We start from the raw sequence: 23098 nt of genomic DNA, 5'->3' as shown, positions 1-23098 counted from the left end.
GAAAACTAACTCTAGTTGTTAAAAATTAATTTACTGTTTTTGAATACTTTTAAGGAATGAGTCTTTGCTCTTCTTGTGTAACAAAGCAAATGACATTTAGATGTGTTTCTTCCATTCACCCTTTAGAGAATGTAATTTAAAGTGAATTGAAATTTAGATTGTTTTCTCTTGCATGGAGAGATGCAAAAGGATACAACACTAGTGGAGAACCCATACGGCAGCTGTGCGCAACCTGCGGCCGTGGGCAAGGACTTTGGCGGCCGTGCAGGTGTAGGGTCTTTGGACTCCAGCGAGTAAGGGGTCTCAACGCCGCGGAATCTTTGTCGGCCGGGTCGGTATGGTGACGCCGAAAGCCGATTTGCTTACTTGAATATTAAGTTCGGTTGAAATGGGCTGACATCCAGGAGTACATTTGAAGTCACGTGACTAGCGGCTAGCCAATATGGAACTGAGAAGGAAATGGGAGTGTACGCCTGTACGGCCTTGTGGCTAAGTCCATACACTGCCTATCGCCATTAGCAAACGGTCATCATATGTGCGAAGCAGCGTTTTCCAGAATGAAATATCTGAAAAACAAGTACCGAACCCGATTGGTAGACAGCAATCTAGAGTCTGGAATATGGCTAATGGTCTCCAGCGAGTCCCCTGACTTTGCAAGTCTGTCTGCAAACATGCAAGAGCAAGGAAGCCATTAATGGCGATGTTTTCCAAACTTCCTGAAACAATTGCTGTAAAGGTTTTTTGTCCTATATGACGTTTCGTAGACATTTTTTTACATATGTAGACCAGTAAATTGAATATTGTCAGATATATCATACTCTGTTTTAATGTGTAATCTGTAAATTTTTACATAAATCATAAAACATTATTAAGTTTACTTGGACTTACTGGCGGCCGTTATTAAAGTAAAAAGTCTGTAGTGCGGCCGTTATTAAAGTAAAAAGTCTGTAGTGCGGCCGTCAATAGCGGAAAGGTTGCGCATGCCTGCCATACGGGTTTGCTTCATTCACCGGGCTCTTCACAGCTAGATTTGATGGGCTCACCAAAATGGTTAATTCCTAGCTTGCACAAATTTTGAAAAGCCAACACAAATAACTCACAAAACCACAGGCAATAAAGGAGCAAATGGAAAAGATTGTGAAGAAGAAGTAGTAAACATCAATTTTTCAGAGTCGTGTGCTCTAATAAAACCAGAGGAACCAACAGCAGAATCAGGCTTTAAACGCCAACGCGTAAAGTAGTCTTCCTGTTATGTCATGGTTTGAAAATCTTGGATCCCATAAGACCTCTCAACATCACCAGCCAGACTAAGTAGTATGAAAGAAATAAAAAAAACAATGCACAAAATCAGCCGTAACACCCCATCTGTCTCTTTTGCAGATGCACTTTTTCCATTGCAGGACACACTCTTGAACACTAACTGAAGGAGTGTGCCAACAATGCTAAGTGCTGTGCCACACCCATAACAATATGGTTATATTTTTTCAGTTTTGGTCCAACAACATAGAGACACATCAATGCCAGTTGTAAAACGTTAGGGTTCACTGGAGCATGCAGACTGCGTTTTGTCCAAGCACTTTTTTTGCATGTTAAATTTTCTCAGATGATTTTAGTTTGCATTTAGTTGCCATTAAACTTGGGAAATTGCCCTATTTGTGACCTGATTCAGGGAAGAGATTTTTATTTTCTTTTGGTAGCGAGAGGCTGCCATAACAATAACACTTCCTGTTGCAGATGCAGTTCCTTTTCCTCCAGGGACGCAACAAAAAGAATTCTCCAGATTCAGTTGCTCTTATTTCTTTTTGCATCTGCCTTTGAGTGCTTTTTCAGACAGTAAATTAACTTCCGTGGCCTCAGATTTAAGCCCTAAAGTCAATTGGCAGCATGCTATTAAATGTTTTAAAGTGTATTTTAAGAGTGCCCCTAAGGAGATTGACTGCTTGAGAAAAATATAAGATAACAGATTAGAAAGATTTATAGTTGATGAGAACAAAATCAGACTCTTGTGCTTCTGTAAGTTTGGTGTTAAAGTTTGACTTGTGAATTTATGTGCCTGATTCTAATTACAGAACATTTTTTAATAGACTATTCCTGAATAACATGAATTATATTTGCAAAAGTATAACAGAAACTTTCACTATATTAAGCATTTCCAAAATATGAGGGTTCTAATTGAAATACTAACATTTCAACAATTTTTATTTTTTAACAGGCCACTTTGCCCTTTGCACCCCATGTGGACCTTCAGTGGCTGGTGGAGTGGAACGCAGTGCTGGTCAACAGCCATTATGATGTGAAAAGCCCATCTCATGTCTGGATATTTGCACAGTCTGTTAAAGATCCATGGATCCTTTGCCTTTACAGTTTTTTAAGACAGGAGAACCTGCCTAAACACTGCCCCACAGCACTAAGCTATGCCTGGCCCTACGCTTTCACCAGACTGCAACTCTTAATGCCATTGGTGGACCCCAAGTGAGTACTCCTTAGATTTTTTTGCTTTGAAATTTTCAGAGCAATTTTAAATGGAAATGTAGAACAAACATCAATCAGTTCATCTAGAATTCCAAAATATGATTAGATGCAAAAAGGCAGTGGCCAAGCTAACTAGAAGAATGATGGGCCTTACTGTAAAAAATTAATTAGGCCCCCATAATGTGAAATCAAATTAAACCTAATAAGAAAATAGGCATCAGTGAGTTGGATCATGCATATAAGCTACGTAAAAGGTCAGTAGTCATAATTAAGCTTTATGAAGGTGTGAGAATGATAACACTATTAACCTTTTCATTTGGATGTGAAGTAGGCAAACCTAGAAATTACAAAGCGAAGCAATAGTCATGCTGTCACTCTGGGCCCTGCATATATTTATGACACTGAATGTGTTCTCTATCAGCCATATCTGATTTGAGACACTTGGGTTCAACTAAAGCTGATGTCACATTATACGACTTCTAGTCAATGGGTATGTCAGACTTGCCTACTGCAAGTGCTGGTCTTGCCACTGTACCGTGTCAGTGTATACGACTGAAAATCTCTGGGTATGTCACCTTTACCAACTGCTTCCTGACCTTCTAGTGCAGTCGTGCTTGCATGTTTTTGAGAAAGCCAGTAACGTGCGTCCTAGCAGAGCTTGTGCTGTACGAAGAATTAACAGCTTCAGCGAGTTTGGCCACAATCTCTGCCCTTTTTTCTTTTTTACATTCTATTGTGGTGTGTAAACACAAGATGTCAGACAGACTAACTTCTCTTCTGGTTGTGAGGTCCAAATCACCTGCCTTCCTTATTCCTTGTCAATAATGTATCATTTCAGATGTGCATTTATTGGTTGTCAGCTCTCATGCATGCAGAGCCCACCCTGTGACTAAGGACAAAATCAAGCCCTTTTGATTTTGTCAGAGTGAGTCGCTGGGCATGTCACATTACGAGACCAGCTCCTAAGAGTGCACTGCTGACTGCCCCTGACTCGCTAAGATTTTATAAACGAAGGCTACTACTGAAAAAGTCATGCAATGTGATATGGCCTTAAGTCAAACAGCTAATGTGACAGTGACACTGTTTTTTCAATGTAAAAATTCAATTATTATTAGTGTAAATTTATTAAATAATGGCTGACAGCACAAGAAAGTTGCTTCACTGTCAAGATAAGATTACTATCATAGTCATGATATAAGAAACAAATACACTGCCAGGCCAAAAAAAAAGTCACCACCAAAAAAAAAAGGTCACACACATATTTCGTTGGACCGCCTTTATCTTTGATTACGGCATGCATTCGCTGTGGCATTGTTTCGATAAGCTTCTGCAATGTCACAAGATTTAGTTCCATCCAGTGTTGCATTAATTTTTCACCAAGATCTTGCATTGATGATGGTAGAGTCTGACCGCCTCTCTTCTTACCCTGATGCACCCATCACTCTGGAACAGGGTAAATCTGGACTCATCAGACCACATGACCTTCTTCCATTGCTCCAAAGTCCAATCTTTATGCTCCCTAGCATATTGAAGCCTTTTTTTCCGGTTTGCCTCACTGATTAGTGGTTTTCTTACGGCTACACAGCTGTTCAGTCCCAATCCCTTGAGTTCCCTTCGCATTGTGCATGTGGAAATGCTCTTACTTTCACTATTAAACATAGACTGGAGTTCTACTGTTGTTTTTTTCTTCGATTTGATTTCACCAAACGTTTAAGTGATCGCCGATCACGATCATTCAGGATTTTTTTCCAGCCACATTTCTTCCTCGAAGACGATGGGTCCCCACTATCCTTCCAGTTTTTAATAATGCGTTGGACAGTTCTTAACCCAATTTTAGTAGTTTTTGCAATCTTCTTAGATGTTTTCTCTGCTTGATGCATGCCAATGATTTGACCCTTCTCAAACAGACTAACATCTTTTCCACGACCACGAGATGTGTCTTTCGACATGATTGTTTAAGAAATGAGAAGCAACTCATTGCACCAGTTGGGGTTAAATAACTTTTTGCCAGCTGAAAGGTAATCGCCCATGCAGTAATTATCCAATAGGAGGCTCGTACCTATTTGCTTAGTTAAATCTAGGTGGCGACTTTTTTTTTGGCCAGACAGTGTATATCCACATTAGATATGTCATATTTTTTCATATTTTGTTTATCGTTCTAGCTGCTTAGTCTGTTTCATAACAGCTTAGCTACTTTTTATTGTGTTTAGGTCAGCCGACATGGAGCATGGCCCTGTTTATTACATTAGCTTCCAGCTTTGAACAGCAGCTATTGAGAAATGCAGTCTCATCTAAATCAGTCCTCCTTCATGACAGTTACAGGGTATTTTGGGAACCCACTCCCATACCCTGTTAACCATGTTATAGTGTAATTTGTGGGCCTCTTTAATGACAATATTATACAGCTGCAATCTCGGCATTTCACAAGTTGCCCTCCACTTGCTTGTTCGTGAAGACAGTGTCATTTGACGTGGCTTTATGTACATACAGAAGCATTTGCATCATGGGGAACATCAATAATGATTTTTGGTGATGTCACCTGTAAACCACACTCTCCATGCATTCATGTAGGTAGTCTCGAGACTCACCCATTGACCTCATGGGCATGCTGGAGTTGCCTGTTTGGGAACAAGCGAGCAGTGTGTGTGTGTGTCCTTTCCAGTGGGCATTTACAGGTTTTTGCTGAGTTACACTATCTCTTCTTATAATGATAGCTAGGATAAACAGTTTTTTAAATGAACAAGTGTTACAGTACATGTTGTGAGCATCACTGCATTAGAGTTACTTTGTAAATTTCTTTTCCCTTAATTTGTGTACCTTACAGTAGCCCAGTATATGCAAAGAAAATGAGCACAGCAGGCAGTGTGGACAACAATGTGACCCTTTGGCGAAACTATCTTATTCTTTGCTTTGGAGTAGCAAAGCCCAGTATTATGAGCCCTGGCCATCTAAGAGCTTCAACTCCAGAAATTATGGCCACCACTCCAGATGGGAGCTTCAGTTATGACAATAAGGTAAACTTACCAGGGATTGCTAGAACAATGTGATATGTATTTATGAATACTAAATACAATGTCCTTTTAAAATCCATTGCATTTTGTCATGGAGAAGTAGAAGAGCTGCATTATGAATTCCCTGAATAAGTATAGAAATTACAGCATTTACTTTGAATACTGTTCAGTAACATCTGAAAAACAATAGTGTATTCATTGTAATCTTTTAACAAGAAATGTCTTACATTTGACAATTTTAATTGGCAGGTAATAGGAACTCCTTCAGTGGCAGTGCTGTTAAAGCAATTAGTTCCACTCATGAGAGTCGAAAGCATTGAAATCACAGAGTCGCTTGTCCTAGGATTTGGAAGGACAAACTCACTTGTGTTCAGGTATGACCCAGTTGTTACTAATAACAATACTGTATAACTCATTTTCTAATTGTCGGACCATTTTTAAATGTCTAACACTATTAGTAGTCAATATTGGCCATGCAAAGCAGAACTGATAACTGGCAAAGGTTGTCCCTGATCTCACACTGTGCTCACACGTGGGCTGAAATCTCCTGGCCAGGAGTAATCAATGAACTGCTGTTGTTAGTCAGTTATAGTGCTGTCAGTTAATATATCAGTACTATGTAACTAAGTCCATTTCTATTAATAATATCTGTATTTTATAAAGGGGTTAATATTAGTTCACTTGAGCTGCTTACTGCAACATGTTACTTGCAATTGTCCATGAGTGAACCATTTCTGCTGTAGATCAATTCTTGCTTTTCCTGGTTACTTGGCTTGTGTTGATGGTCATTCCAAAACAGAATTTTATAAGAAGGTCTATTCTTTAGAATTGAAACAGTAAATGTTGAGTATATAGTGTTATCGTTAATGAGATGTTTATGGTTTTCACTTGTTTACATTGTTCACTCAAGCATATATTGATGTGTTTTTCATCAGTTGTATGCTCAAGTTTCTTTTTTTGCCATATGCATAACTAGACAAAATTCTAAGAATAAATCATGTTTTACTTTTAACTTACTACAAGAAGAAATTACATTTACAGGCTGTACATTTACAGTGCCTTCCATAAAGTTTGGGACAAAGACACATTTTTCCTTGCTATCTCTCTGCCCCACACTTTAAAATTACAAATCAAACAATTCAGACATGATTAAAGTTCACATTGCAGATTTTCATTTCAGGGTATTTGCATACATTTTGGTTGCATCATGTTGAAATAACAACTTTCGACAAAATTGGTTCACTAGGAGCCAAGTTATTTCATGTGAACAGATAGACAGGCTTTTTGCAGAAGATAATTGTCACATTACATGCAAACACACCTATAAATGGCAAATGCTAGATTCCTTAAACTATAGCGAAGTTTATATCCTTCCTGTTGAATGGATTGTAAATGTAAAATGACTACCATGGTATCGGTGGACACTTTGAAATTTTCTTAGATTGTCCTTGTAAAGTCGAATTGTAATGAGAAGGCAATGGTAATTACATTTCTGTATAAATAACCATTTTGTTTGTATCTTAGTCTTTTATGAGTGAGAAATTTAGATTGCATATCAAGTATAACTGAGGCACATTCTAAGAATCCTCTGTTACAGAGTTGCTGTCTAAATGATGTTCAACATCTACATTAAAAGCCAGTACTAATTAAGCCTTATTTAAAATAGAGATATACTGTGTAGTAGGTCAGACTGGCATTATCCATTTTGCCAGGCTGGAACACAAGTCCGTGGCTTAGCAAGCCATAGCCAGACATTCTTAATATCAGTTCCTTTTTGACTGGGCCATTCTTTGGAATGCAGCCTCTACATCTTATCTGATAAGATGATCACTAAGTGACATCTCAGAGCCATCTTTTCATGGTACTGTCTAAATACTTGCTCAAGTAAAGAGCTATAACTCAAGGATTGGTAGTCTTGAGGGACAGAACTTTGCACCAGTGGTCGTCCTAAAAGGATGAGCTTATGTGTACCCAAGAAACCAATGGCAAGATGTCCACTCCTGGCTTTAAAACACACCCTAACTCATTTCTTCTTCTATCAGCACATTGTTCAATCTGGCCATAACTTCTGCTGTGTAGCAGAGACCCCAATGCTTCTAGGATGTGGCTGTAAAAAACCTCGAGCAATTCCTTCTAATCCAACCAGACTGGAACAGTTGAAGACTGTCTGTAATAGGAGTTGGACGAGTGGTGCCATTAATTCAAAATTTGATAAGATAGCAAGTGCCAGAGCAGGGAAAGCCCTATGTAGAGCCATGTACTTGCCTTGCTAACGGCAGGGTCTGACTGATTACCAGCTGACCCAGCAGATATAGCTTTGCCATCAACAAGAGGACTAATACAGTGTGTTTGAATCTCAAAGAGACACTGCAGTACCACCCGCAACGAGAAGGTGTGACAACAAAGGAAGAAAGCATGCTTAAGATTCTTTCACATATCGTGGAGAAAGACATATGGGAAAGGCAAAAAGCATCACTTACATCACACCATAAGTACACCTACTTTGATTCTGATAACTATTAATTGTAACTTGATAGTTCAAAGCCAGCTAATGTATTAAGGTATTGGTGACAGTGTAATTGAAAGGTGATAACCTTTGTAAAGGATAAGTTCTAGCTGTGTTCTAAGTTTCTTCTTAAATCCAGTAAGAAAACACACTTTATATATATACACACACACACACACACACACACACACAGAAAGTCTGTGAAAGGGAGGTAAACCAACGCTGAGACTAGCTGTGAGTAAATGAATGCCACATTGCAGGCAAGAGAAGCTTCATAACTAGTTAAAGAACTTATCCATCAAAAGTACATGAATTGAAACATTAGAATTCTTAAGTTATGTGCTCTTTTCTATAGGAGAGAAAAGTTCAACTAAGCCTTTATAATTGTATGCTTTGTGCTATTTGTTATTATGTTTCATCTATCTCTATCCATCTTTTATCATCATTATTTTATAAATAAATTGTATTTTGTTTTTTTCAACAAGCGTAATTTGGGTTATTTGCGAAAGTAAGTCTTATCACCACAGCAAAGCGCAACAGAGAAAATTAAAGTGTTAATGTAGACTTTCTCCAAATTATGAACCTCATTAATTAGTTGTACAGATCTATTCATATTTCTGGTGTCCTGCTGGAAAGTGAAACAGAGCTCCCATGCTCAGCCTGCATAAATTTGACACCCCCCTTTTGGACATCTTGTTAATTGGTTTAATTAATTATCAGCATTGCCAAGAGACCCCCCGTGCAGTCACAGTGCTGACTAGTCACTTGAGCTATAGGAATTCTCTTTTGGCTAAGATGGTTCCTTTCCATACTGGGTGTGGGCCCTGAGTCACAGCTTGTGACAGTAGCACAGAGGGTCCAGCTACATATATATACTTGAAATAAAGTAGTATTTTGCAGTACGGTGATTGTGTAGTAATGCTGTGTAATTTCCATTCAAATGTAATGTATATTGTCCAAAACAATCTCACCCCAGGGACATACAGTAGCTGGAACACTTAGTACAAATGTCTACTTTAAACCCCTCCATAAAACAGAAAAGCAAAGCCTGCGAGAAAGAAGAGGCCGTGGGCACCTCAAAAGATCACTTACCTGTAGACCACATATGCTAATACAGGGCAGCAGAAAATTCCGGAAACAGAATATTCTAATTCTTTTGAAAAAGTTTTACAGTTCTCTTAATTGTGTATCAAGGGTCTGTGGTGCAAGCACTGTGGCCATTATTTGACAAGAGAGCCATTACCTAGGATGTGGATCCCAGAGTGATTTATAAGGGCTTTTGCTGAAGTTTATTAAACTTGGAGAAGGAGGAGCCAGTAAGAAGTTTCTAGTATGAATGTGAGAGGACAAGCCATTTTAACTTGTCGGTTTCCTCTTACCTATAGAGACCCGCATATGTTTACTATGTTGATCTTGTTCTCACCCCGTACCCTAACTTGTACCTCTTTTTAAAAGGTCTCTTTATATGTACATGTTCGCAGTGCGTGTAACACGGTGTTGTAAGATGTTTGTACATTTTGCATGATTTGGGTTGTGCTTTTCAAATACAGTTTATCCTTTGAAGTAATTATGACACAGAGATGACATTGTTTTATAGAATGTTATATAATATTTCCTGTAATTTTTTTCAGTGGTGCATAGTGTTTCTTATAAAAAGCAAATAACTTAAGGAAGAAAGAAATTCATTTACATTAGCAATGACACAATAGTTAGAAAGAATGTACTTGCTGAATCAATAAATGTTTTTTTTTTTTTACTAAATGCATGCTTACATATTGCAACTTTAAAGATGACAACAGGCCATTCACACCACCCAAGCACTTTTATTTATATCCAAATTCAGTTTCCAACACCATATTGAGTAGAAATGTAAATGTCTCCTAGGAGCTCCATTCGCCCACATTCCTAGGAAATGAGTTCTTGTTTTGACAGTTGAACAGTTGTTTCTAATGTTTTATTAAATTTATCTTTAACCAGGGAACTTGTTGAAGAGCTTCATCCTTTAATGAAAGAAGCATTGGAAAGAAGGCCAGAGGTAACTGATTTCATTATTACACTCTGTGAAACAGTGGCATTCCAGTCAATCAGAATTATGCTGATACAACACCTTTCAAAGTATGCATGCATGCTCTCAAAGCTCCTAACAGAGCAATAATTGGATGTTTACCACCTTAAGATGAGTCACTTGTTGTTATTTTTACATAAATACAGACACCTTTACCCAGGGCAACTTTGACTATATAAATACATTACAATTCCTCATGTGCTGTGCATTCATTGGCCAATTTATTAGTACCAGATATGAGCATGAGATCGACAGGCGGATCGGTGCGGCATCCGCAGTAATGCGGGTGTTGCATCGGTCTGTCGTGGTGAAAAAGGAGCTGAGCCGCAAGGCGAAGCTCTCAATTTACCAGTCGATCTATGTTCCTACCCTCACCTATGGTCATGAGCTATGGGTAGTGACCAAAAGAACGAGATCGCGAATACAAGCGGCTGAAATGAGTTTCCTCCGCAGGGTGTCTGGGCTCTCCCTTAAAGATAGGGTGAGAAGCTCAGTCATCCGGGAGGGGCTCAGAGTAGAGCCGTTGCTCCTCCGCATCGAGAGGAGTCAGATGAGGTGGCTCGGGCATCTGATCAGGATGTCTCCTGGACGCCTCCCTGGTGAGGTGTTCCGGGCACGTCTAACCGGGAGGAGGCCCCGGGGAAGACCCAGGACACGCTGGAGGGACTATGTCTCTCGGCTGGCCTGGGAAGGCCTTGGGATTCTCCCGGAAGAGCTAGAAGAAGTGGCTGGGGAGAGGGAAGTCTGGGCTTCTCTGCTCAAGCTGCTGCCCCTGCGACCCGACCTCGGATAAGCGGGAGACAATGGATGGATGGATGAAGATATGAGCCGCTTTTCTCCCCAGAACATTCTGAATTCTTGAGAAATAGAGGAGGGGTTTTGGTTAGCATTGGTTTGATATGTATTTTCAGAATTTTTGGCAACACAATTTATATTATAAATTCCACTTGATCCCAAAGCTGCTCTTGTTTGATTGAGAGCAGGCCATTGGATTCAACTTAAGTCACTGTTACGTTCATGGAACTAGCTCGAGATGTTGTGTATTTTGTTGTCCTGTTAGAGGCATTCATTCAAAAAGAGGACTTTTTTGTGACCATAAAGGGCCCCTCATGGCCTTCAACAGTGGTTAGGTACACCATCACATTCAAATGATACTCTACAACCCTAAAAGTTAATAATGTGTGCCAAGAAAACATAACCCATACTATTATGTTATTAGAACCAGTCTGCACCATTGATATAAGAATGGACCCATGAATTCATGCTTTGTACACCAAATTCTGACCACACCATCTGCATGTTGCAATAGACATCAAGAATCATAAGACCAGACAATATTTTCCTATTTTCACTATTACAGATTTGGTGATCTTGTGTTCACTGTAGCCTTAGTTTCCTGTTTTAAGCTGTCAGACATGGATCTTGGCATGTCTTCTGCCTCTGTAGCCAACCCTCCCCCCGGGTTCCCGCTCTTCATGCTGTATTTATGGTCTTGCTCTTACTTTGCTATTTGCCATTTTCTTCTGATCTTTCTCATAAATACGGTTCCTTCACCCACAGTACTGCTGCCCAGTGGAATATTTTTGTTTATTATACTGTTATTTGTAAACTCTTAACACAGTGTGAAAATCCCAGGTGGCTGATGTTTCTGGAATTCTGCGAGAATCATAACTTGTGCCAACACTATAACACAGTCAAAGCTGCTATGATCAACATTCTTATGTTTGGCTGAGCAATAGCTAAAGCTTTTGACCATGTCAGCATGCTACATATTGAGTTGCAGCATTGTTTTTTTTCTTGGAGGAGCAGGTGTTTTATCATTAAAATGTCCACGAAAGGCACATTAGCCTCTAAGGATTCTTTCTTACTGGTAGACAAGATTAATCTCAGAAATATCCAAATAATGTTCCTAAGTTTATATAGCCTTGTTTTACACGTACACCTCACAGTACTTACATCTGAAGATCCTCAACAAAGAGTAGCCATGCACTGCCAGGACCTGTCTTGGTCCCAGTTTTCTACCCCTGCAAGGTCTGAACTTAAACAGGAGTCTTCCCGTTATATACAGTAACTAGACCTGAAGGGCTTAGGTTAGGATTCCACAGAACCTGGATAAGAATCTCAAATTCTCATCATATAGAACTGCCAACCCATCAGTGAATGCTAATGTCCCAGTAAACCACCATGTAGTTTTAATGAATGAGTACCAAACTATTTTTCAATCTAAGCTTAAGTTTCCACATGTTAAATAAAATGGATGAAACCGTATACTGTAACCTCAACGTTTCAAATCAAAGTCGCACAACAAGCTTGGTTGATTAGCTTTTACCTGTTACAGTCTTTGTCTTCTTATGCAGATGTGATGCTTGCAAGCGTTGGGACGCAATTGCAGGTGACTAGCCTAACAATGATGTCGAAGAAGTGCTTCTAGATCCTCTCCTTTATAAGGTTCCTTTGTGGCTCATTATGCAAGAATTGCATCAGCTGAATACAGAAAACCAATCATTTCCAATGTTTCCATTACTTGTCGGTCAAGCCACTTTTAGCTAAATAAAATAAGCTTACTAAAAGGGTTCACTTATTTCGTAGCTTTTACAAGCATATGCACACTGGTTAATTTATCTGAGTTAAAAATATGTACAATTGTAATAGCTATAACACTATATTAGTATTTGTATTTACATTTGCATATCTTCCAGTGTCCTTTAGTCTATTAGCATACATCACAATATCCCATTCCTCTTGAAAAACATTTACACATTCCTACAGTATGAGCTCATTGTGACAAGCTTGCTGACCAGACCTTCTGTCTAAAAGAGGCACTTGACTGTTAAACTACACAATCTTTCCCTTCGAGTTCTATGATATAGGCTTATTTGTACAATTATTTGATATGAAGCTAAATTTTATCTTAATAATAATCTATTCCTATTTTGACACATCGCACAAATTAAATATTATAAATCTTATTTAACAGACTGTAAAAAAGTACAGTTTTTCACCCCAGTCCTGCAGACTGTTTGCATTAACAAACAGTTTTACCTAATAAAGTGGCCACTGAATGTATAAGAAGGTTTAATGACTTGCTCTGGGTCTCACCATGAGTCAGGGGCAGGGACTGAACAGGCAAAATGATTCATTTTAAAGGTCAGTGTCATAACCACTATGACACATAATCCTAAAAACGTTTCAGAACATTACAGCCAACAGCAAAGAAATAACAAAGAATCAAAAAATGTTCAACCTGTGTTAATGAAGCAGGCTTAGGAATGGCTGTCAGTTTTTACGCATATATGTTGCTTTTCCATTTTAAATACTGCTGGATTTTTTTGTACAGCACCATCTTTTCAGTTCTGAGTTGGTGATGTTCCTGGGGCAAGGCATTTTTCCTGAAGGGAGATACAGTGGGTACGGAAAGTATTCAGACCCCTTTCAATTTTTCACTCTTTGTCATATTGCAGCCATTTGCTAAATTAATTTTTTCCCTCATTAATGTACACACAGCACCCCATATTGACAGACAAAAAAAAGAATTTTTGAAATTGTTGCAGATTTATTAAAAAAGAAAAACTGAAATATCACATGGTCCTAAGTATTCAGACCCTTTGCTCAGTATTTAGTAGAAGCACCCTTTTGAGCTAATACAGCCATGAGTCTTCTTGGGAAAGATGCAACAAGTTTTTCACACCTGGATTTGGGGATCCTCTGCCATTCCTCCTTGCAGATCCTCTCCAGTTCTGTCAGGTTGAATGGTAAACATTGGTGGACAGCCATTTTTAGGTCTCTCCAGAGATGCTCAATTGGGTTTAAGTCAGGGCTCTGGCTGGGCCATTCAAGAACAGTCACAGAGTTGTTGTGAAGCCACTCCTTCGTTATTTTAGCTGTGTGCTTAGGGTCATTGTCTTGTTGGAAGGTAAACCTTCGGCCCAGTCTGAGGTCCTTAGCACTCTGGAGAAGGTTTTTGTCCAGGATATCCCTGTACTTGGCCGCATTCATCTTTCCCTCAATTGCAACCAGTCGTCCTGTCCCTGCAGCTGAAAAACACCCCCATGGCATGATGCTGCCACTGCCATGCTTCACTATGGGGACTGTATTGGACAAGTGATGAGCAGTGCCTGGTTGTCTCTATACATACCGCTTAGAATTAAGGCCAAAAAGTTCTATCTTGGTCTCATCAGACCAGAGAAGCTTATTTCTCACCATCTCAGAGTCCTTCAGGTGTCTTGTAGCAAACTCCATGCGGGCTGTCATGTGTCTTGCACTGAGGTATGTATGGAGACAACCAGGCACTGCTCATCACTTGTCCAATACAGTCCCCACAGTGAAGCATGGCGGTGGAAGTATCATGCTGTGGGGGTGTTTTTCAGCTGCAGGGACAGGACGACTGGTTGCAATCGAGGGAAAGATGAATGCGGCCAAGTACAGGGATATCCTGGACAAAAACCTTCTCCAGAGTGCTAAGGACCTCAGACTGGGCCGAAGGTTTACCTTCCAACAAGACAATGACCCTAAGCACACAGCTAAAATAATGAAGGAGTGGCTTCACAACAACTCTGTGACTGTTCTTGAATGGCCCAGCCAGAGCCCTGACTTAAACCCAATTGAGCATCTCTGGAGAGACCTAAAAATGGCTGTCCACCAACGTTTACCATCCAACCTGACAGAACTGGAGAGGATCTGCAAGGAGGAATGGCAGAGGATCCCCAAATCCAGGTGTGAAAAACTTGTTGCATCTTTCCCAAGAAGACTCATGGCTGTATTAGCTCAAAAGGGTGCTTCTACTAAATACTGAGCAAAGGGTCTGAATACTTAGGACCATGTGATGTTTCAGTTTTTCTTTTTTAATAAATCTGCAACAATTTCAAAAATTCTTTTTTTTGTCTGTCAATATGGGGTGCTGTGTGTACATTAATGAGGGAAAAAATTAATTTAAATGATTTTAGCAAATGGCTGCAATATGACAAAGAGTGAAAAATTAAAGGGGGTCTGAATACTTTCCGTACCCACTGTATGTAAGACAGGGAGATGAAGTAAGACATTTTGAGAGCTGAGGTTGGTTTCTTCTGTTTTCTGATTAAAAAAAAAAAAAAATAGGTCAGGTTGGGGAGCATGCACTGGTATAGCATGTTGCCGCACCCACTACATGACAAAACACCTCGGGATCCCAGTTGGCAACCCCTCAGGCAGACACGCAGTCCAGTCCCAACCTCCGGAAATTACCATCTATCTGCCACAGCCAGGTGTTACGTGGGTGTCCCCTTGGCCTGGTTCAGCCACTCAGGTCCTTAACAATCCTGTGAGCTGAATCACCCTCAGGAAATTGCGTCAAATGGCCATAGTGCCATAACTGATGCTCCCTCACAATGCAGGTAATGTGCCACATTTGAGATTCCATGAGCAACCACTTGTTCAACACAAAGTCAAACCAGAGGTACACACGGATTCTCTGAAGAGACACAGTACTGAAGGAGTCCAATCTTTGTCTTAGGTCACTGGAATTCATCCATGTCTCACAACTATATAGAAAAATAAGAAGCACCAGAACTATAAAAACTTGGACCTTCATCCTTTTGCAGAGATATCGGGAGCATCACACACCTCTTTCCAATGACCTTATGACCCCCTTGCTCTCCCAGTCCATTTACTGACATAGGAAAAGCCACCAGAGACATGAATGCCACTGCTGAGGTAAATAAACCTCTCAACAAGGTCGACACTCTCACAATGCTGATGGCTGTGCCCAAGAGGTCATTAAAGGCCTGGATCTTGTTTTTTATCCAGGACACTCGCAATTCCAGACACACACTCCATACTCAGTCTCTCAAAAGCCCAGATCCATTGACTCTGCGACGATTACAGCAAAGTCAAGATCAATGAATTTTTCTTCACTAACAGATGCCCTACAGCTGCTGGTTTCCACAACCCCCCCAACACCCATTCCATGCAAGCATTAAACTGAGCAGAATCAAGAACACACCCCTGACGAACCCCAGAATCAACTGGGAAAAATGCAGAGGTTCTGCCCCCACTCTGCTCAGCACTCACAGTACCAGTATATAGGCTGGCCATGATATCCAGCAACTTCGGGGGATCCCGAGAAGTCACAGGATGTCCCACAGGGCAGCTCTATCAACTGAATTGAATGCTTTACGAAAACTGACTGGCTACAAAGAAACTCTGCCGATATTTGCAGTTGTGCTCAGTGAGAACCCTGAGTGCCAGGATGCAGTCAATTGTAAACCTCTTCTGCGGAAAACCAGACTGCTCCAGTTGCTGATAGGTGAGCAAGTGATCATGGATCATATTGAGGATGACTCTAACTCTACCCAGCACCAAGAACAGTGTTATCCCCTTGTAGTTGCCGCAATCCAGGTGATCATCCTTCCCTTTCCAGACAGTTGGGACAACACCCATCTCCCAAATGGAAGCAAAGACTGCTTGAAATGCTAGGAGGACAGCCTTACCATCAGCCTGGAGAAGTTCACCCTGGATACCACAGATATCTGTAGCCTTCCCTACCCTCAGCTGGTTCACCACCTGTGCAGTCTCAGTGAGATTAGGTGGTTCACAGCTAATTAGAGGATCTGCCTTAAGAACCGTGGGCCTAGAGATGTCCAACGTCCTAGCTGGAGGATCAGCTTTAAACAGCTGCTCAAAGTAGCCAGCCCAGTGGGTCACAACTGCAGCATCATCCAAAAGGACCATTCTATCACCTGACCTGACTGCTTCTCTCCAAGGAACAGATTTGGATGTGCATAATGCTTCAATTCCCCTGTAAGCAGGAATGGATCACAAGACCATAGATGCTCACAGATTCCTCTAACAAACGCCTCCTTATCTGTCCTTCTCAGTTCCCGGTACTGATGTTAATTGCCATCAAGCCATGTGTTGCAACTTCTCTCAATGATATCCATGGTGACCTGCAAGATGAAACACCCCCTTCTGGGAATACCAGCAACATAAACACAGCCCTCAGCAACCTTCAGAATCCTGTCATGGAAAGTCTCTCACATCACAGCAGGATCGGCAGTCGCACCCAAGTTTGCAAGAAAGAAAATGTAAATAAATAAGGAAGAAAAAATACACTTTGTTACCCAGTAGTCTTTTACCTTGCCTCAAAAACACTAAAACTCATAAAATACAAATGAAGGGTGCAGTATCAATAAACATAAAATCATTTCTTAGAACTTTTCAAAAAGCTTTAGTATTAGATTTGATTTTTTCTTGCACTTGCCATGCTTGTTCTTCTCTACATACAGCTGCTGTTTAAGAGGATTGTGCACAATTTCATTGTGTCTGTGCCTACGAAAAAGATTTTGTTTTATCAAAGTATTACTTATTTAATCACAAATATTGTCAAAACAGAATAAGAAGCGTCGTGAGCGCAGAGACTTGCTGAGACTTCAGCTGCTGAGAATTTTTGAGCTGCTGGCTGATGCAGGAGTTATAAGTGACAAGTAAGTCTATCAGCTCATGGATTTATCATGTAAAAGAATATCTTCTGAAGAGAAGGTCATATTCAGTCTTTATCTGTCTTATTTATTTTCCTCACAGCACAAGTGGGGCTTTAGAGCGTGACACACTGGCTTTGGGAGCTCTTTTTTTGGAGTATGTCGATCTCACAAGAATGCTTCTTGAAGCAGAAAACGATAAGGATGTGGAAATCCTCAAGGACATCCGGGCACATTTCAGTGCCATGGTGGCAAACCTGATACAGTGTGTGCCAGGTAAACATTTTACATTGATTTAGAGTCATTTAGAAAGCTGCCACGTAGAAGTGCCCTTGGATTTGAAATCATGTAGAACTAGGTGACTGATTAAATTTAATGAAAAATGTAAGATTCAAGTTGAGTTTAATCTGTGAAAAACACATAATGCCTGGTTAGAAACTTTCCAATAGAATGAAATATGCCAAATCCCAACTTGTGCTACTCTTATTTGTTTTTAAATCCTAAATTATACATTAACATTATTAAAATTAAACCAGTTTTACTTTTTATATGGTGTATTTTCTTTGATGAGCTCAGCCCCCTATACACTTATATTTATAAACTAAAAGGGACATGCATCTCTCTCTCTTAATGTGGCTTAGGTTTAGCTCTCATTCACACCTGTGCATTTCTAGAGATGCGTGTTAACACGCATGCTTTTTTTCAATGTGGTTTTTGTGCATTGATGGTATTAATTTTCATGTGCTAATTCCACATGCCTCATTGTCATTTGCCTCATTCCACATGCCTCATGTCATTTTGTGTTTAAACAAAGATGTGAAGTTCAAAAAAATAAAAACAAACAAAAACATTGGCGTCATCTTCCATCACAGAGATTTATGTGCAGAAAATTTGCACATAAATTTGAACACACCTAGTTATAGGCCTTCATTTCCCATTGTTAATTCACCTTCTTTGTTGGTTTAAGAGGAGAGAGTATTCAGCACTCAGAAAACTGCACTTCCCTTCACAGTGACTGGAGTGTGCATGTGGTCAGCCTCAACCACAAAAAGCAGGAGAAGGTGGTTGCTAGGGAGTGGCTAGGCGTGGCCTTTTAGTTTTGTGTGTTTACCTGTAGGGAAAAAAAACACACTAATGTGCACAATGGTGTGTAGAACGTATGCAGCATGTCATATTTTTTAAAAACACACATCCCCTTGGTGATGTGAAGAGAGGCCATAGAATAGATTTTACTTGTGTGCTGGGTCACATTTGTTATATGGCTACAGAGAAATAGCAGGAAATACACAAGGAAACAAGCCCTTAGTGTCTGAAATGATAGTGAAAGGTTAATTTGATGATAGAAGTAGTGCTTTGTATTGTAGATATGGGGATGATTGATAGCTAAAGTACCTGTGGAGGGAATTACAATAAGGGACCGTATAATGTAATATTCTGCTAGTACTTGGGTCATATTGTAGTCTGTTTCTCTTTTTGCTTTTTAGCAGTTTATTTGTTAAATATTATCAAGATTTTTGGTGACAATTTGAAGTCTTAATTCATGTAGACCATAAATATTGCATTTTTTTTTAGACTTTATATACAAGTATCTTAATATTTTTGTTTCTTTATGGCTTTGCCATTTGTAATTATGCTGCCTTAGCAATGATCCAAAGACAAAATAAAAGGTGCCTCGACATTCCATTACTGCCGAAACCAACCCTAAAAGCCCACATCATTGTGATTCTTATAGTTTACTGGTTAAAGGTTTTAAGCTAACCTTTTTCTTTTAGATTTTATCTTTGGCAGTTATGTTATTTGCTTGATTTCTGACTACATCTCATCTTCTGGTCTCTACACTTCTTCCCTCTTGTTCCAATGTTTAAAAATATCAATTACTAGAATTATTTTTAAATAAAGTGCCATGTATTATTTCATTTATGTATAAATGAAGGTATAGTTGAAAGCATAGTTGTTGCAGTATGTAAAAATGTGACATTTATTATATCTAATAAGAAATGAGTTTATTCTTTTTTTTTTTTAATTGTGGAAATGGATTTCAGATATCTCTGCAAGACTGGTAATACTCTGTTGTTATTATTATATAACACACATGAGTGTGTTGTTTAGGTTTAGCCCTGAGTAGGTCCTTGTGAGATGAGCCCCTATGTTTGTGATAGATCTGTCAACCAACAGCCAAGGCCAGAATGTTTCATATTTGAAATATTCTTTTAATAGGCAGTATAGAAATGTCTCTCTATCTCTCTATTATAAAAAGAAATCCTGTCCCCTGTCCTGATAGTCTACGATACGTGATTTTTCTCGGAAGATAATTTAAAGACCCGCGAGACGAAAGAGACCTGCCACGGTGCATCTCACGGGAACATAGAACGAGAGTCTTGCAAGACACAGCCTACTTACAAGCAATATCAAAAAAAAAATCAGTAGTGTAAAGGCAGTCATGCAGCACACACAGCTCCAGGGCTGTCAGTGCATATAAAGTGTATAAGGTCAATACGGTAGAAATGAAATGAATAGGGTAGAAATGAAACATCGACGATTAAATGAAGAAGCGCGGAGAAAAGAGACTCAAATGCGTTGGACAGAAAAAAGAGCAAAAAAGAATAATTGAGGTGCAAATTCAGAAAATAAGGAAAGTAATTATCAGCCCAGAACAAGTGGAATTGAAAAAAAAGCACATCCAATCCGGCTCAGAATTAAATGACAGTGAGTAAAAGACAAAGTAGAACTTCATAGAAACATTTACAGACGCTAAACACATGCAGAGCAGGTTAGAGACTATGAAACCAGGGAAATTAGAAAGGCTCAAAAAAAAAAAAAAGTTGGCGCTATACACATGTAGAGAAAGTTAAAGGATATGAAAGTAGGAAAATTAGAAAATATAAAAAAGTAAAGATCGCAGTAGCGCAAACAAACAAACTGCCTCATTTAACTATGCACCAGTCTAACTTTGGTTTTGCACAATAATTACTACACTATTGCACCTTAACACTTAATTCTACTTTATTCACATAATTTTACTTATTTATTATGTTCTACTATAGTGTTATCTTTCGATCTATGACTTTTTGTTAATCTAACGGATATTCTTCTAACTTTGCACAGTTTTTGATAAGCGGATCAGGATGCATTTCACTGCGTGTTGTCCTGTATAACTATGCATGTGACAAATAAAGAGTCTTGAGAATTTCAAAAACGGAGTTTACCGCACATGCATTTATTGGTTACTTTGTTAATGTATATATATATTTATCTGTCTGCTTATTTAAAAAGCTAAATTTACACCAGGAGTCAAAAACGTTCTGTCTAGCCCTTGTACAAAAACCTAGACAAAAGCTGGGGTATCACCTTGGTAACCCCATGTACTTTTGGAACTGTGAGAGGAAAATAGCACGACTTTACAGACAGGAGTCCAATGCAGAACTCTACTTACTTTTTTACTTTGTAAAAAAAAAATTATTAAATGCTGATGATGTAGATCGTTTTGTCTGTGCTGAAATTCCAAACAGAGAAACCTATCCTGACCTCATTAAAAAGATTCAGCATATTGGGACTCGCAAGATTACAAATATTGTTTTTACAGAAGTTCTGAAATAAAAGTGAAACTAATGAAATAGCAACAATTCAAAGAAAAAAAATCTTCAAAGTGTGTATCCGGAAAACCAAATACGGGGGTTGGCGAGCAAAGCGAGCAGGGGGCGAAGCACCCTAGTTATATAAAAAAAAAATCCTGGGATGAGACGAGACTTTTTAGCCTGGGACGAGACGTGACTTTTTCAGAGAGATACCACGCTGGGGCCGTAAATAAAAGACAAAGAGTAGATGACAAAGTAGAACATCGTAAAAAGGTTTTAAATCATTGGCACAATACACATGCAGAGCAGGTCAGAGATAATGAAAGTACTAACATTCGAAAGTCTCAAAAAAATGACAGTAAAGATCGCATTAGCGCAAACAAACGAAAAGTATTACTCGGTGAAATAACAGAACAGCAAAAAGAGATCGAATATATTGTTCGGATTTAAACTTCAAGGAAAAGTAGTGTTTCTTCCCAATGAAGAGGCGTATCTGTAAGAATTAAAAGATTTGTTGTTTGGTGAAAGTGAAATCAACATACGCGAGTGGCACAGACGCAAAGTGGCTGGCGTGTAGCACAGGCCGGGGGGTTGCCGAGCGAAGCCCCCTAGTACATTTAAAAATTCTTTTGGCTACATATGTGGACCTTTCCATGATGCCCATGTAGACAATTAACCTGCAGTTTTTATAATACATTATTAAACTTTCGTTCGCAGGCAAATAACAACATCTATTTATATTGTGCCTTCCAATACAAAGTTTAATCCATGGTGCTTTACAAAAAATGGTGATAAGTGGAAACAAAGAAAGACAATAATTAAGTAAACTAATTATACTAAATGTCAGATGGTCAGTGGAGAGAAGAAAAAACTGTGAGGTTCCTACAATTGAAACCCTGTCCAGGCACCACTGGGCAGTCTATGGTATATCTAAGATACAAAAAAAGAATTTAAAAAACTGAGATCGAGTCAGGCAGTGCACACGTCATCAGGGACAGGACCTCAGTGTTGTTCTTCCCTCCATCAGCCTCAGGGAATTTCATCCCGAAAGGTGCTGTGCCACAACTACATACGTAGAAGAGAAGCAAAGGACAATTTTATTAGTCAAAAATTTCACAAAAAGCCAAATTTAAAAATTACATTTTTTCAAATGTTTTAATCACTATTTAGTTCTCAAATACAGTGGAACCTCGAGATACGAGCACCTCTGTATACGAGAAATTCAAAATACGAGGAAAGTATGAGCGAAAAATTCAGCTCTAAATACGAGCATTGGCTCGCGTAACGAGCCACGAGCCGGGCTGTGGGTATAGCTCGCGGCTTAGCAAGGGGGCGTGGTAGCAGTTGCGAGCCGCGATCTGCGGTGTCTGCGTTTCTCACGTAAGTGCACAGGTGGGAAACTGCCCACATCCATGATTGTTCCTGTGGCTGATGGGCTGCAGCTGCCATGTCCTCCCCACATATATAGAGAAGCGCGAGCCGGTTAAGGGGGAGAAAAAGTAAAAGGAGAGAGAGAGAGAAGGCAGGCAGGCAGGCAGGCGAGTGCAGGCTCGCGTGTAGCTGAACAGGCGAGCCAAACAGCTGAAGCAGGACGGTGTAGAGAAGGTCAGCTGCATTAAGAGTGTCTCGCCTGTTGCAGAGCCCGCAGGTGAGACGCTAACAGAGAAGAAGCACCGGCGATTGTCATCTGTTTTTTAAAGACGGCATCCTTTTGACGTTTTAACCTCGTGTTAAAGGATTGTTATTCTTGTGTATTTTAAACCTCCACTTCACAACTGTTTTAAGGATTATTTATTTAAAGATTTATTGAATGCTCTACTGCACTTTGGACACCTGTTTTGATTCTTTTAATAATCAGTTATATTATTTACCAGTGTTATTTATTAAAGGTAGACTACAGTATATATAATTTATCAGTGTTATTTGTTAGGAAAATTGATTTTTATGTTAATATATTTGGGGTGCAGAACGGATTAACTGGATTTCCATTATTTTCAATGGGGAAGTTTGTTCTAGAT

The 23098-nt window shown here is 39.5% G+C and overlaps 1 protein-coding gene across 9 annotated transcripts in view; it reads left to right on the top strand.

Annotated features, from left to right (window-relative positions):
- Nucleotides 1-23098, top strand: part of LOC114649938 (protein furry homolog) — a 471909-nt gene that overhangs the window by 336442 nt on the left and 112369 nt on the right. For all 9 annotated transcript variants that reach the window (XM_051927180.1, XM_051927178.1, XM_051927177.1 and 6 more), the window contains 6 exons: nt 2213-2472; nt 5297-5486; nt 5733-5857; nt 9967-10024; nt 17420-17511; nt 17609-17781. In XM_051927180.1, the coding sequence (XP_051783140.1) occupies nt 2213-2472; nt 5297-5486; nt 5733-5857; nt 9967-10024; nt 17420-17511; nt 17609-17781 (898 nt within the window). The remainder of the gene's footprint in view (nt 1-2212; nt 2473-5296; nt 5487-5732; nt 5858-9966; nt 10025-17419; nt 17512-17608; nt 17782-23098) is intronic.

The sequence above is a fragment of the Erpetoichthys calabaricus genome, chromosome 4 (genome assembly GCF_900747795.2).
Source record: "Erpetoichthys calabaricus chromosome 4, fErpCal1.3, whole genome shotgun sequence".
Classification (NCBI taxonomy): Eukaryota; Metazoa; Chordata; class Cladistia; order Polypteriformes; family Polypteridae; genus Erpetoichthys; species Erpetoichthys calabaricus.
Note: the sequence above shows the minus strand (reverse complement) of the source record. Positions and strands in the feature narration are given on the sequence as shown.